Here is a 14,027-nt window from a genome sequence, read left to right as displayed (position 1 = left end):
CTTCGGCTATTTTTCCCTGCTCCACCACAGTATTGTTAACATTTGTTACTAATCTTTTGTTTGTTGTTATAATTTGCTCTGATCCTACAGATGATGATAGGAGCATCATGACTGAACAGTTAGAGACTGTTCCTAAAGAGGAGAAGGCAGAGAGAGAATTGCGAAGATCATCTCTTGATAAGCATAAAAAAGAGAAACCTTTTAAAACTGGGAGAGGCAGGATTTCTACTCCTGAAAGGAAAATAGCTAAAAAGGAACCTAGCACACTCTCCAGAGATGAAGTGAGAAGGAAAAAAGGTTCATTTAACACTCCCTATTACAATATATGCTTTTTGTTTTTGTTTTACTGTTGTACAGTACTATCCGGTTACTCTGTTGTAGATGATGTGCACCTTAACAGTATTAACGGTAGTGCTTTTTAATGAGATGTTGTACAACTATATGAAAAGCCACGTGCAAGGCTCACTGCTCCACCGGTCCCGTTTCACTGTAGGCTTCCCCACTGATCACTGGGTAGCATATCTGAGGTTAATGCACCAGTGCTCCCCCTCTTCTGACTTAGGATTTGTTCGCCCCAGTAAAAGCGACGCATCGGGTTGGAGTTGTGGAGCAGTGGGCCTGCCACTTGATGTATTGTCATGAAACTGTTTGCTGGTTTTTTCCTGATTCTATGTTTTTGTGTTTTCTTGTCCATAGCAGTGTATAAGAAAGCTGAACTTGCTAAAAAAACTGAAGTTCAGGCCCACTCTCCCTCCAGGAAAATCATTTTAAAACCTGCTATCAAATATACTAGACCAACTCATCTCTCCTGTGTTAAACGGAAGCAGACAGGTGACTGCGTTCTGTTCAGTTATGCAATGTGGCTGGCAAACATAGACTTTTTTTTTTTTTGTAAATCTCATGGCTATAGCAGCTTCTCTATTTTTTTATTTTTTCCTCCAAGAATATCAGTCTTCACAAATAGTATTGCTTTTTTAGTGTTTTGTATCATTTTTCTTTTCTTCTTTCATTCCTGGTATTTGTTTGTTTATTTAATGGAGGCCATGATCATGTATGCTTGTCATTGCTTGGACCTCCAAGTGCTGTGGATGTAATTTGGCATCGTGCTTATAGTGTGGTGTTGTAGGAATCTCTACTCATCATTTTGTTCTTTTTTCTTTTTTTTTAAATTATGCTTTTTTGGTTTTTGCTGGTGGGAAAATGTTGACAGCTTAAACCATGGTATGCATTTCCATTATTTTGCTTTTTTACTCTCATGCATAATAAGAAGTGTTTCAGACTTATATTTTGTTGATTGATGTTATCTGCATTGACACTTCCCAATCTGTCACTGATGTTTATGCTGTACAGTCAAAATCCACAGGGGGAATCCAGCCACATGCAGCATGAAGCTGAGAGAGAAGAAATCTGGGCTCACACTACGAATGCATTCCAAGCAAAAATCTTAATATTTGGTAGAGGAAGATGAAAGGACGAAACAAATGATTCCTGTTACATCTTGATAGGTGTATCATTATTTAGAGGACCAAAAATAACACTTTCAGCATTTTCATTGTATTACTTCTTGTTATTGTGAGTTCAGGGTGGAAAGATGAACATCTTGACTTTTCTGGTGATCTTAAAAAAAAAAAAAAAAAAAAAAAAAAAAAAAAAAAACTTGCTAAAAGAGGCCGGGTTTTCTGTCATGTAACATAGCCGCATGCTGCAGTGCGGTTGTTCACGAGTGAAACTAGGGCTACTAAGAGTAGAACCATGCACAGCAGTGCAGAACTACGTAGGCCTTGTCTCATGGCTTAGAAATTAAGAACAGGATTTATTACCTATCCTACAGGTAGACAGTGCAATACCAAAAGTGTTCCTAAGAAGTCGCTCCCATCCAGTTTTGCACCAATGAGTCACTCCTGTTCTAAATTTAGACCAGTCTCAGTATGGAGGTCTGACTAGTGAAAATACAGTAAAAGGATAGTTATGCGAGGGTAGCTTTAATATCATGCCTTAACTGTATGAAGTGTGTATTATCTCCTGGTTGTGTTCCATTAGGACAACAGCACTAAATACTTGGTCCCATCGCCTTGCTCCTGTGAGGGAATCTGGCGCGTTTACTCCCCCCTTCCACAAGAAATGAAGCCAGGGAAGGAAAGGCTGATCCAGGCCCCTCTGTGTTGCAGTGATGGCTCCTCCTCAGTTTGCAGTCTCTAGGCTGTCCTAACTTGCATTCTGGACAAGATCTACCCAAAAGTGAGGAGTTTTAAAAAAGGATTAAAACAACTCTTCTTGCTACCTCTTGCTGTTTGCTGAAGCACAGCTTGATCGGCTCAGGAGTTACGACCCATAATTCACGTATTCTTTCGAAAGACCCAGGGGGTTCAATAAGCAGTGGAAATGAGGGGGGGAAGGTGTCGGCTTTGTAGTGTTTTCAACTTCATCTACACTCCTGCAGCCATGTGGTCAGTGCTGTCTTGCCCTCAGATACTCTACCACTAACACCTCTGAACTCTTCTGGCCCAGTAGCGTCCTGGAGAGGTCTGAGTCATACCGGTAGACTCGTATAAGGAAATCTACCCGGTGCCTTAGATGTGTGCTGCCTGGCAACTGACAGAGCTTTTTCTCTCTCACTCTTAACACCTAGTGAAGCAGGTATATTAGTCAAAGTGAAAAATGTAATACAGAAATGACCTCCCACTACATTTAAATCATGAGATGGAGAGCAACCAAAATAATGGACCCAGATTGATCATAAAATTTGCAGTAATGTGGGTTGAGCTTTGAGGTTTGGGCTCTAAAGCAGAGTAGCTTGAACCACACCACGAAGTGAACAAAAATATCTCCTAGAATGTTTCACCACGCTCAGCGTTGCTGGAAAGTTCATAATGTCCCTTATTTTCTTCTACCTCACCTTTTTATACTTACCAATGGGACTTGGGGGGAGGCCACGTGAAAGGATATCACATAGCACTGCACTCTTAAGAGTGTAGGCAGTCATATGTTAACCTACATATCTCTAAGCCTGAACCAGTCATCCAGCTCTTTCCAGGATTTGGAATTTAGAGGGATGTTTTCTCTCTCACCTTTTTCCTTTTACATAAAATATAGCACTATCTCTTGAAGCCAGTTTTGACTGTCAGTGTGTCCTATTTGGAACGGTCTTGTCAGCTTTAGTGATACCTGGCCAATGGAGCCCCACCAAAAGTCCCTCGGCAGTGTCGTCTATACAACTGAGTGTACTGCAGTCAGTTAAAACCTCCGTGCTGCATTTACTGTGACTTTAAAATGAAACACGTCTAGTCATAAGTGTCTACCAAAAAAAAGTTAATATTTGCTCATATTTTCTGCATAGTGACCCAGGAAATGACATCTTTCCCCTATTTTCCCTTGAAAACTAGAAAAAAACTTCCATGTCACTGTGAGGTGAGCACTGGCAAATACAGTGCCATATCCATAAGGGTGGGACTGCTTTTTAAGAGACTCATCCTTGCCATTTGAAAAAGAAACTGCATGTCCAATTCCAAGGAAAGAGTTGTGAAGTATTTGCCTTGACTGATGTAGTTCGTGAGTGAAACCTCAACCCAAGTCATGTTTTATTAGTGGCTGTGAGATGTCGCTGCCATTGTGCCATCAGAGGAGTGTGTACGTGGCAAGGGCGGGACAATTACCTGGCTATGAGCGGAAGTCACTATGTGATACGCTTCTGTTCCTTATCTTCAGTTCTGGGGTCACCCCCAAGGTGAAACATGTTTGTTGTGTACTTAATCTGGCAGCAGAGCCTGTAGAGATCTTTTGTTCAGATGGAGAAGTTGTGGTACTTTCAGGTAAGTCAGCGCAAGCAGCCCAGCTATTCTTTCCACTTCATAGTGGTGGCTGGTTAAGGTTCAATACCAAGGGAAGGAGGAAAGAAGCTATTTGTGATTAGTTAGAAGAGATGCAAAACAGACCAAAACCAGCAGTAACAGATGTGGTAAAATGTGATGCAGGAGGGCTGTGCTGTACTTATCCCTATTACAAATTGAGCAGAACTGAAGTACGCAGTTATATATTCTTTTCCTCCTCACAAGTTTTCTCTCCTATTCCTTCAATTTAAAAAAACAAACAGCAATGAAATTATATTAAGAGGGTAGAACCGAGTGGGAAGTGTAGTAGAAAACCAGAGATCTCCTCACCATGCCTGGGATCTGCACAGGGAAAGGAGAAAATTAATTGGTTCTGTCCTGCACCGTGTGTTAGCGTTGGTTTTACAGCTGGCAGACAGTTGGGTTTACAGCAAAAGGTTGTCATCTGTGACCACTGTCCTGCTTCTGCATTTACTAAGGGCATCCTAGCACAGATGCCAAAAGATTTCACATCTAGTTTTTGTGTGGCAAAACGCTTCCTGAAAAACAGTGTTGGGGTGAAACTAATAACCTGCTTTCCGAAAAGCTGCCCCATTCCAAAACTTTTTGTAAGGATGGAATCTAAGTCAGAGAGAAAAATCTTACCTCAAATCATGTTGTATCAGATAAGTGAAATACTGAATTAACATACTTGATGTCCCAGGTACAAGTTGAGTTGCTAAAGTCTGAGGTCTTAGTTGACCCATGGCACACTGACGTTGTTGACACAACTAGGATGATAATTCAACAATGAATCTCTCGCTTTCCATTAGCTTTCCATTAGGAATGTTGGCTAATATTTTGAAAAGTGGTGATTTCAGGGGCCTCTCAAAATTTTCATTTGTGGATTACTTAAAGGAGCCTGATTTTTAGAGGACAGTCCTGAAAATCAGGATGCTAAGGTGTCTGAGGATTGACCTTCAGAACTAGAGGCTCTTACAGTTGTCAGCTATTTCTTCAACTTTTTACTGTAGTTTCTAGACGTCTAGGAACATGAATACAGAATTTCTTTTTTTTTTTTTTTTTTTTTTTTTTGAAATGTGCAGAATACCATTTTACCTCAAGTATGATGAAAATAGGACATTTTTAAGGCAGGTGCATTTCTGCATAGAGTTCACTGAGAGTAATTCACAAAGTAATTGCTTTGCACAGTAGTTCCAAGGCATTTAATTGTTCTAATAAGTGTACTAAGTGGAAATGCTTATTATTTTTGTGTTTAACTATCAGGTCTTTCTTTGGGTCTCTCAGCAGCAGGTGGTGAAACAAACCAGGCTCCTGGTGTATTTAAACAAGCAAAGGAAAAACTCTCAGTGAGTAAAATCATCTTATCGTTCATCTTTATAATATTATTTCAGATCTTTTTGTGTTAATTCCATAAGTGATTGTGTGTTCCATTTAAAATGTTTGCCATGTTCATTATTCATTTAAAAGGGTAATTAAAACCACCTTTCCTGAATAACCTCTGAATTACAGTCCTGGGTAGTAGATGATGACAGTTTGCAGATCCACAGGGGGCACACAGACTCCAAACTGCAGGAGTTGGATGCATTTTGAGCCAGGTCATCCCCTGGGATAAACTGTGTACCTTGGCCCTTTCTGCAGCACCTGACTCGTACTGCCGCCTTGCTCGATTGCTGTGCAGGCAGAAACCCTCCCCCAGGACTCACTGGATGTCTTCTGATGCACCATTATATAGCCATGCATTCTGCAGAGGTCATGCCTGTGTAGAAATTATTGGCCAGTAGCATTTTATATATGATTAAGTGCTTTCTGAATGGCCATTTCCTGGCCCGCTGATTTCTGTCTGTGTTTTAACCTGACAGTTATGTGCCCTGCCTCCAGCTGCTCTGCAGCCTGTTCTCCTCCCTGCGTCTGGCTCTCCTCTGCTGAGTTTCCTTCAGCAAATACTGCAGCACCTCTCCGCCCTGCTCCCATGCTGACCCTACGCTCTTCCTGTCCCACCACTCAAAAATCCCCAGGAAACCAACCTCCTTTCACTGTCCCCTGTGCAACCTTTTTTTACATGACACTGACACATGCTAAATCACATCTGCAGCATGACAATACTTCGTCATTGTTAGCCATCATTGACAATGAAGAAGTTCCTTAGGATTCCTCTAAATTTCCTAATACGTTCTATGGCTGATTTGTTTCTTTTGTCTAACCAGATCATCAGTTCTTTGGTGAACAAAAAACTCTGTCTCATAAAGTGCTGCACATTATTTATGAATTGTAAGAAATTGTTAATGATGATAGCAGCATAATTGATTGGAGGCTTTGGAGGAGCTGTGAAATTTAGACCTGAATTCAGCCGTAAATTCTGGGATTTCGTGTAGTTTTTCAGGTCTGACCCATTTCAGCTCATAACTGGGAAACTGGTAGAGCTTCTTTGCTAGTACATTAAGAAATATCTGGACAGGTTTCTGGTCTGAGTCAACAGTATGGTTTATTACTGTCTTTTCTTGGGGGTAATCAACACTTACACAAAAGAAGTCAATACTGGCCCATTTTCAGAGTCATCTGTGTTCATGGAGTGCTCTAAGTACAAGCACTGCAACATCATTCTCTGAAATTATCTGCTTTCTATACACCTTTCTTACTCCTGTCCCTTACATTATGGCAAAGATGAGAAGTCTGTCCCCTGCTTACTTCCTCTCCCTGTTGCCTCACTTCTCTGTTTGCCACACTCACGCATCTCTTGGACATTTTCTCTTCTGTGCCTTGGCTTCGCCTCTTCACCTCCATAAAGACCTTTCCCTTTCTGTTGTGTTTCTTCCTGATTTTCAGCTTTTATGTCCTTCAAGTGCGGCCTTTTCCTCTCTACTGATAATGTTAGATCATCCAACCCGGTCAGTTTTGTTATCCATCTTCAAACTACAGTTTACATACTGCTTTGCAGAACAAGTTCAGGAAAGGCTAAGCAGTTCCATCTGCTGGAAGGAGCTGTGTACCTGTGGTAGCGAGATGCTGAGAACATTGGTCATGTGTTAGGAACACCTCTGAAATAAAGTGAGGTTTCTGCATCCCAACTTCAGCAATCCCTGAGTCTTATTCAGGGTTACATAGATCTTTGTCCTGTGGACAGCTGGTACTGCCAGCAACATGAATTATAACAGAGGTCAAAGGTAATGTATTGCTAACAAAGAATAAGAATAGTTTTCTGGCTAAAGCACAGGCAGGGACTGAGGCATTTGGTTTCTTTGTTTGCTCTACCAGCCTTGGGCATGTCACTGAAATCTGGTTCGGCCAGATTCTGCTGCTGTTACTGATGCTAAAAAGTGCCTTGCTCCCTAAATAACACTGAGGGGATCTAGACTGTGATAATCTCAGAGCAGTGCATTAGCTCAAGGTCATGCCTTTTCCCCAGCTGTTCCATTGAAAGATCTCAGTCTTGTCCATCTTTAGCGTCCCCGTTAGATGCACATATTCATGGAGGACACTGTATGCAATATGAGTGAAAAGGACGAGGTCTCTACCTTGTGCCTAGATTCTTAATCTGTAAGAGTCTTCCAGTCTCGTTACGGGAACCATTTTGCATGACCCACAAGTTGAAAAAGGCAAAAACCATTGAATGAACACTTGGGCCTCAAACTGTGTGTGCTTAGTTATATCTCAAGTTCAGAAAACCAGGTGAAAGGCGTTTGCAGAATGTCTGCTTTTTGGAGCCACCCAGCATAGATACCCTGCTTCCACAGAGTTTCAGCATCAATAAACAGCTTCGTGGATTTGTAAATATGGCCCAGAGTTTCACGAGTGGATGGGACCAATAAGTTGAACTATGACAAATCAGTCAAAGTCAAAGTCTGAAGATGCTGTTCAGTTTCTGTTTAAAATAATTATTCACTGATTTTATTCTGTGTATTGTCGGACAGTGAAATAAGTATTGAAAGAAAGAGACGTAAATATGTTGCAAAACTCATTCTAGGAATATATTCTTGCTAGTAAAGCACTTCCATCCTTTGAACTAATTTTTTGTCTTGCTCAGTAGAGCTACTTGATATGGATGATGATATCCAATAGAAGTCTCCTCAGCTGTGTTGTAGGACTGGAATTGTTTGTTACACAGTTCTGTAACTCTTAATCATGTTGATGATGTCATGGATGACATTCAGCACACCAGCCTCAGTTTTCTGTAGGCTGGGTATGTAGCCTAAGCCAGATGCCTGTCAGTAGAGAGTTGACAACCCATTCTTTTCTCATTTTCAAATAAAGATAACTTAAGGAGTAACTCGGACACCTTTTCTGAACATTACGAGAGTCTAGGTGACTGACTTAGATCAAATGCCAAATTTTTCATGGCTAAAGTTCTGTACCAAATCCCATAATTACAGGCCCATTGGGATTGGTCCTGTGTGTAACTTCATGCTTGTATGAATACAGAGAGAATGAGGACTACATTGCCAAGATAACAGCCTTGCAGTTGTTTTTTGTGGTGTCAGTTATACCCGTGGGAGAAAAAAAAGTGTTGCTTAAGCAAGTAGCCCTATTCTCTTTCAAGGAAATTCCTTTTTGCAAAGCAGTTGGGTGCTCCTAAGTGTCAACAAAGAATTTTCAATCTGTCCTATTGATGTTTAATTGTTCTTTCAATGGGATATTATCATTATTCAGAATCAGACAAGTATCTGATCACAATGATGTATCAGGTCAGCCTTTCAACCATATACGGGTTTCCTCATCCCAGGACTCCACACTGTCACTCTACAGAGTGACACCAAACACACAGAATACGGTGATTGGGATGCATTAAGGATTTTGTGTGTACACAGTGGTACAAGAAGCAATACTGTCATGTTGTTCTGCCATTGTGGGAATACTGGTGTAACTTTGCTTTTACAATTCTCACTGTTTTATTCTTGGGATAAGAGGGATGTATTTCAAATGCACAACTTTTAGTTTTAATGGACTAGGATCTCTTGGTGCTCCTGTAGTTTTGCACTTGCTTCTAATGCAGCCAACCAGCAGCTGTAGCAGTTAAATGCCATACCTAGCACCCTTTTGTCCTAATTAACACAAGACAAAAATAGCATCTGCAGAAAAAGGCACTTCTTAGAATCAGTAACTCTGTCCAAACCCAGATGGTTTTAATCAAGCAACACAGAACTAAGACTTTCATGCATGTCAGAACTGCATAGACACCATTACCAGACACAGGAAAAGTATTAATTCATAGCTTGGCTTTTTTTTTTGGTCCATGTTGCATGTGTTTTCCTTTTGTCCAGCTTCATGTTGTGTTTTCTTTTGTTTGTTTTCTCATGACTAGACTGCCTTTTTGTCAAAGATTCCTGCCTCAAAGTCTAGAGCAAAGTCATTCCTTCCTCCAAGACCCAGCTCAGCTTGCTCATTAACTACTAAAAGGGCCACTTTTCTCGATACAGACAGTTATTATGTACGGCCTTCCTCAGCAGGCCCAAGAGACTGCTTGCCCTACTCAAAATCAGATGCTAAGGTAAGGTAGCAGAGTTGGTAGAGAGAGCTAGCTTGGAGATGTGTACATGAATTCCATGGATCACATTCTCTCCCCACTGAATGTGAGTAATTCTCTGTGAAGCTTATGTGGGATTACTTACATCCAGTGGCAGGAAAACTGATTATCAGGCTACAAGATTTGTGCTACAAAATGGATAAAAACAAAGGAGATTCTCCAGAGGAAACATAAGTGAAATAAGTTATAACTAGAAGGACATATCTTCTTTCTATTGGTGATACGGATGCTGCTTCATTGACTGCTAAGAAGTTGCACCCATTTGCACGTGGGTAAGTGGCAAAGCACAGCAGTACTAATTTGCCTTCCAAGTTTAAAAAATGTAATTTTAAACCACTTAATATTCTCTGAAAACAAATTCAGTCCCCAGTGTAGGAGGGTACAGTTCTAATCACCAGCAAGAAGGGTGGAAGCCAAATGCTCTAGGAACCTAATTTGGTCTATGCATGGGACCATGTTGAAGAAGTTGCAGTATAAATTTAAAGAGATGTTTGGCAGTCCATCCTAGCTTCCCCATGTTTACATTTCACTTGTGTTTCAAATCTACTTGATGCTGAGTTCATGCCTATCCCATTTAAAAACTGTTTTCACTGTTAACTTCCATTTTCTGTGTAAGGCTATGTTTGGTGTGTCTTTTACTGGTTGGGATCATCATCGTATTTGCCTTTGGGAGGACTATCTGCTTATGCAAGACTGTCTTTGGCTGCCCATCCCATAAGTTCAAAAATATTCTAACATACATGTCCATTGCTCTAACCCTGGTAACAAGAAGGTGTCTGCTGATTTCAAAAAGTAAGAAGATGAGTATGGAAGGAAATAAGAGAAGACATCAAGATTAATAGTCCTACACTCAAAAAATAAGCTGTAGCTAAAAATTTTTCTCCGTAAAAAAAATTACAAGTTAGTGTTTGAAAATGCAAAAATCACGCATCACCTAGCAATATAGCGTGGGGTGTATTCTGGGCAGCAGTACTGCAGTTACTTTGCAGGTAAATTTACATAAGAATTTTACACCTGAGCTCCAGAGATTTTTTCTTTACTTTCAGCTTGCACTAAAAAACCCTTGTTCCTTATTAAGAACCAAATGTGGAATCCATCCATATTTAGATCCAAGAGTATCTCTATCTGTCTTAAGTAGCTCAAAAGATGACTGTTGGGTGTTTTGATGCAGTAAAGAGGTGGCTGGATCCCCACAGCTTCCTGTGTGAGTAGTAAACTGGGCCCATAGGATGAAGTTTCCCCCTCTATATATAGGTTGAGAGAAAGCACAGCCCAGAAAGTGAGTTTTGAAAACTAAACCTTCCTTTTTTATTTTGCTACTATTAGGATGGAGTAAGCAAGAGTCCCGAAAAGCGTTCCTCTCTACCAAGACCTTCCTCTATCCTTCCTCCTCGAAGAGGTGTATCAGGAGACCGAGACAGAGAGGAGAACTCTCTCTCTCTCACAGCTTCACTTTCCTCTTCAGTACGACGGACCACCCGTATGTTTTTTGCATGTTAACCTTCTCCTGCTGCTGTGAATGTCTCCCATCCTTGTTAGATTTGTCACATTGCCATAGCATCGTGTGTCCCTACCTTTTACACAGAGGGGTGGGTCTGGGGTATGCTGTTGGAAATCAGAGCTCCACAGACTGTTTCTGTTCAGATACCAAGTGCTGAGCAGCAAGGGCTTGAAAGCAGGGACAGGATGCACCCTTTCCATAGTCTGCAGTGCCCAGAGCTAGGACTGCTGTTCAGACTAATCACTAATATTATAAAATGCCTTTGCAGGGAGCTCAGCGCTGGGCAAGATATTTAACACAGGGCATTTCCAAACAGCGGCAAGAAAAATGAGACAAACCTGAAGTAGGCAATATAAAATATTCTGATGGATCTTGGAAAAGTGAACCTAATATTATAGTCATTAACTTGCTGTTTCACAGTAATGATCTCCTGGTGCTCTAATCCTAGGGTAGAAACTCTGCTGAGAATTGAGATGTTAGCTAGTGGAGTGACTCATTGGGGGAAGTTAGGATAGTAAACCAGCAAGGTCCTGTTATGAGGACCAATGTTATCAAATCACAAGCCAAAAGAAATTACAGGACAAAGAGAGTTTTACCGAATACCCCCAGAACTTTTAGATAGATTTGCATTCAGCCCAGGCCTCAGAACCTGGATGTGGCTCCCTGCTTTCCAATAGGAATTCCTCTAGTTTCTCTCTTTAGAAACCAATCTCGGCCCCTTTTAAGACAGCTTAAGGGAAGCAGATGATAAATTCTACAAAAAGTCCTTTAAAATTCTTGGGTGATGCTCCAAGGGTAATACAGAGACCCTTTGTAAGCAGAGTGGCCCCCAGCTGGCACAGCAGCCCATTCTGCTGGCTAGGAGTGAGAGGCCATTGAGCATTTGCCAATGTGGTGAAGGGCTGAGGAATGAAAAATAAATATACCAAAGCTGCAGGGAGCTGGGGAAAAAAAAAATCATTCCCTTTCTGCCTCAGTTGGTATAGTGAGAAGGTTCTGGTTTAGGGTTGGTTTGGAAAGAAAGAAACCATTCAGGGAAACTGCCAGTGAGAGTGGAGTATGTTCCGTCTAATGAGTCACGTAGAGCAAAGAGTTCCTCCTGGACCCCAGGGGCAGCAGCGCGTTGCATTTGGTCCACCACCATTAAACAAACAGATTGATTAACAAATAGTTTAAATAAGATTTTGATTAGTCTCACTGGATGCTCTAGAGAGGCTCATTGGATTTTATAATTCCTGAGCGTTTCAAAGGTGAAAACATGTATGCAGCCATTTGGCATTGGGGTTTTCAGGCTTTGGGGGTTGGTTTGGTCTCTCTCTCCCTGAGCATTCTCAGCAAAGCTTCGCTTTAAGCAGCATATGGAGATATCTTGGCTTCTGTTCATTTGTGTTTGAGAGTTACCAGCAGAGCTGGCTGCAGAAAGCACAATACCACTACTAAACTGATTCTTGTGCTCAGTGAAAAGGACTGGCAATGCCATAAACACTGAATGGAGCTGCTACAAAATGTTACAGTATTTATTTATTTTTAACTTGCGTGCAGATGTAACTAGAATGTGACTTCTAATCAAGGTTTCCTTCTGTAATTCCTTTCTTTGACTGCACTAATGAAAAATAGCAATTGAACGTGAGGGACATCTGCCCACCCACAGAATAGAGCTATGACTTGTTCATCAGCTGAATGTTCACCCAGGGTTCAGCTGCAGACACCAGATTACCAGCAGCAGCCAGGCACTCAGAGTCTTTAGTTTCAGGATTACAATCAGAATTTTCCCCACTCTCTAGTTTAATGCCCAAATCCATTGAAATTGGTGGCAACATTCTTACTGGCTAGTCAGGTTGTCAGGTCAAGTCCCAAAGGTTAGATGCCAAGGGTGCTTCTAGTCCTTTCCCCACGACAGAAATCGATGTGATATTGTGCCTTGTTTAGCAAGCTTTGCAGGAAGCATAGGTGTTGTGGGAAGCACACCTGTGTTAGAGAGCAGAGAGCTCAGTCACCACATGGGCAATTTACCAGCTCGGCCACATGTGACAAGGTAACTCCTGGCAGGCTGATTAGCAAAATGAGACACAGAGACAGACATCCAGCTAGTCCAGCACTAGCACAGCCATCTTAGAGCTGTATCTCGCTTGGCACACAGGGACGTGGTCTTGGGAGGTACAGAGGGAAGAAGAGCTCTATTTCTGTGGGTCTAATGCTGTTTTTTTTTCTTGCATACAGGATCAGAGCCAATTCGTAGCAGAACAGGAAAAAGTGGAACTTCTACCCCCACTACTCCTGGCTCCACTGCCATCACTCCAGGGACACCACCAAGCTACGCCTCCCGTACCCCAGGCACTCCAGGGACACCCAGCTACTCCAGAACACCACACACTCCTGGGACCCCCAAATCTGCCATACTGGTACCTACTGAGAAAAAAGTTGCCATAATTCGCACCCCTCCTAAATCTCCAGCCACTCCGAAGCAGCTACGAGTTATTAATCAGCCTCTACCTGACCTCAAGAACGTCAGGTCCAAAATTGGATCAACAGATAACATCAAATACCAGCCCAAAGGGGGGCAGGTAAGGATTCTACTCTTTATGTTCATCCATATGTGATGTAGTCTTATGTGAGCACCTTTGGGATAGATATGGAATAGGAGCCATTTTGAGTTGCCTTGCAAGTGCTGCTTCTATTGTCCATATACATTGGTTGTTTAAGTGATGTTAAATGGCAGGGGCCAGGACAATCTTCAGAAAAGTATTTTGCCACCTGAAAATTAATAGTGCCTCACTGAGATCTGGTAAAAAATTTGAAACAAGCGTTTGCACTCCACGCCATAGATATGTTTCAGCCTGAGTCTCAGCAGTTGCTGCTTACTTAGTCTTCATCAATACCAGCAAATGAAAGAGATGTGTTTTAATTCAAGCAAGTTCAAATTCAACTTAGATAGATGTTAGCAGGATTGCACAGCACCGTGACTTTTTCCTGTGTCATTTTACGTGATGTGCATTGTGTTAGGTGATGTTAGTGAGGGTTGCAGCCTCCAACCTGGTAAATCCACCCCAAGTTAAAGATGATGGGAGGGGACAGGTATTAGACTTAACTGTTTTTCTTGCTGCAGGGTTTGAATAAGCAGGAACAGGGCTTAAATTGTATAAAGAATGGAGAATGTATATAAAATAAGAAAAAGTGA

At 41.6% G+C, this 14,027-nt stretch overlaps 1 protein-coding gene across 1 annotated transcript in view; it reads left to right on the top strand.

Moving 5' to 3' along the window:
- Window positions 1-14,027, top strand: part of MAP2 (microtubule associated protein 2) — a gene marked incomplete at its 5' end in the record, with an annotated part of 69,256 nt that overhangs the window by 39,685 nt on the left and 15,544 nt on the right. Inside the window, 5 exons of the mRNA XM_082311440.1 lie at window positions 91-297; window positions 697-831; window positions 5,115-5,176; window positions 10,675-10,828; window positions 13,070-13,413. Of these exons, the coding sequence (XP_082167566.1) occupies window positions 91-297; window positions 697-831; window positions 5,115-5,176; window positions 10,675-10,828; window positions 13,070-13,413 (902 nt within the window). The remainder of the gene's footprint in view (window positions 1-90; window positions 298-696; window positions 832-5,114; window positions 5,177-10,674; window positions 10,829-13,069; window positions 13,414-14,027) is intronic.

This window comes from Platalea leucorodia, assembly GCF_965183815.1.
Source record: "Platalea leucorodia genome assembly, chromosome: 5".
Classification (NCBI taxonomy): domain Eukaryota; kingdom Metazoa; phylum Chordata; class Aves; order Pelecaniformes; family Threskiornithidae; genus Platalea; species Platalea leucorodia.
Note: the sequence above shows the minus strand (reverse complement) of the source record. Positions and strands in the feature narration are given on the sequence as shown.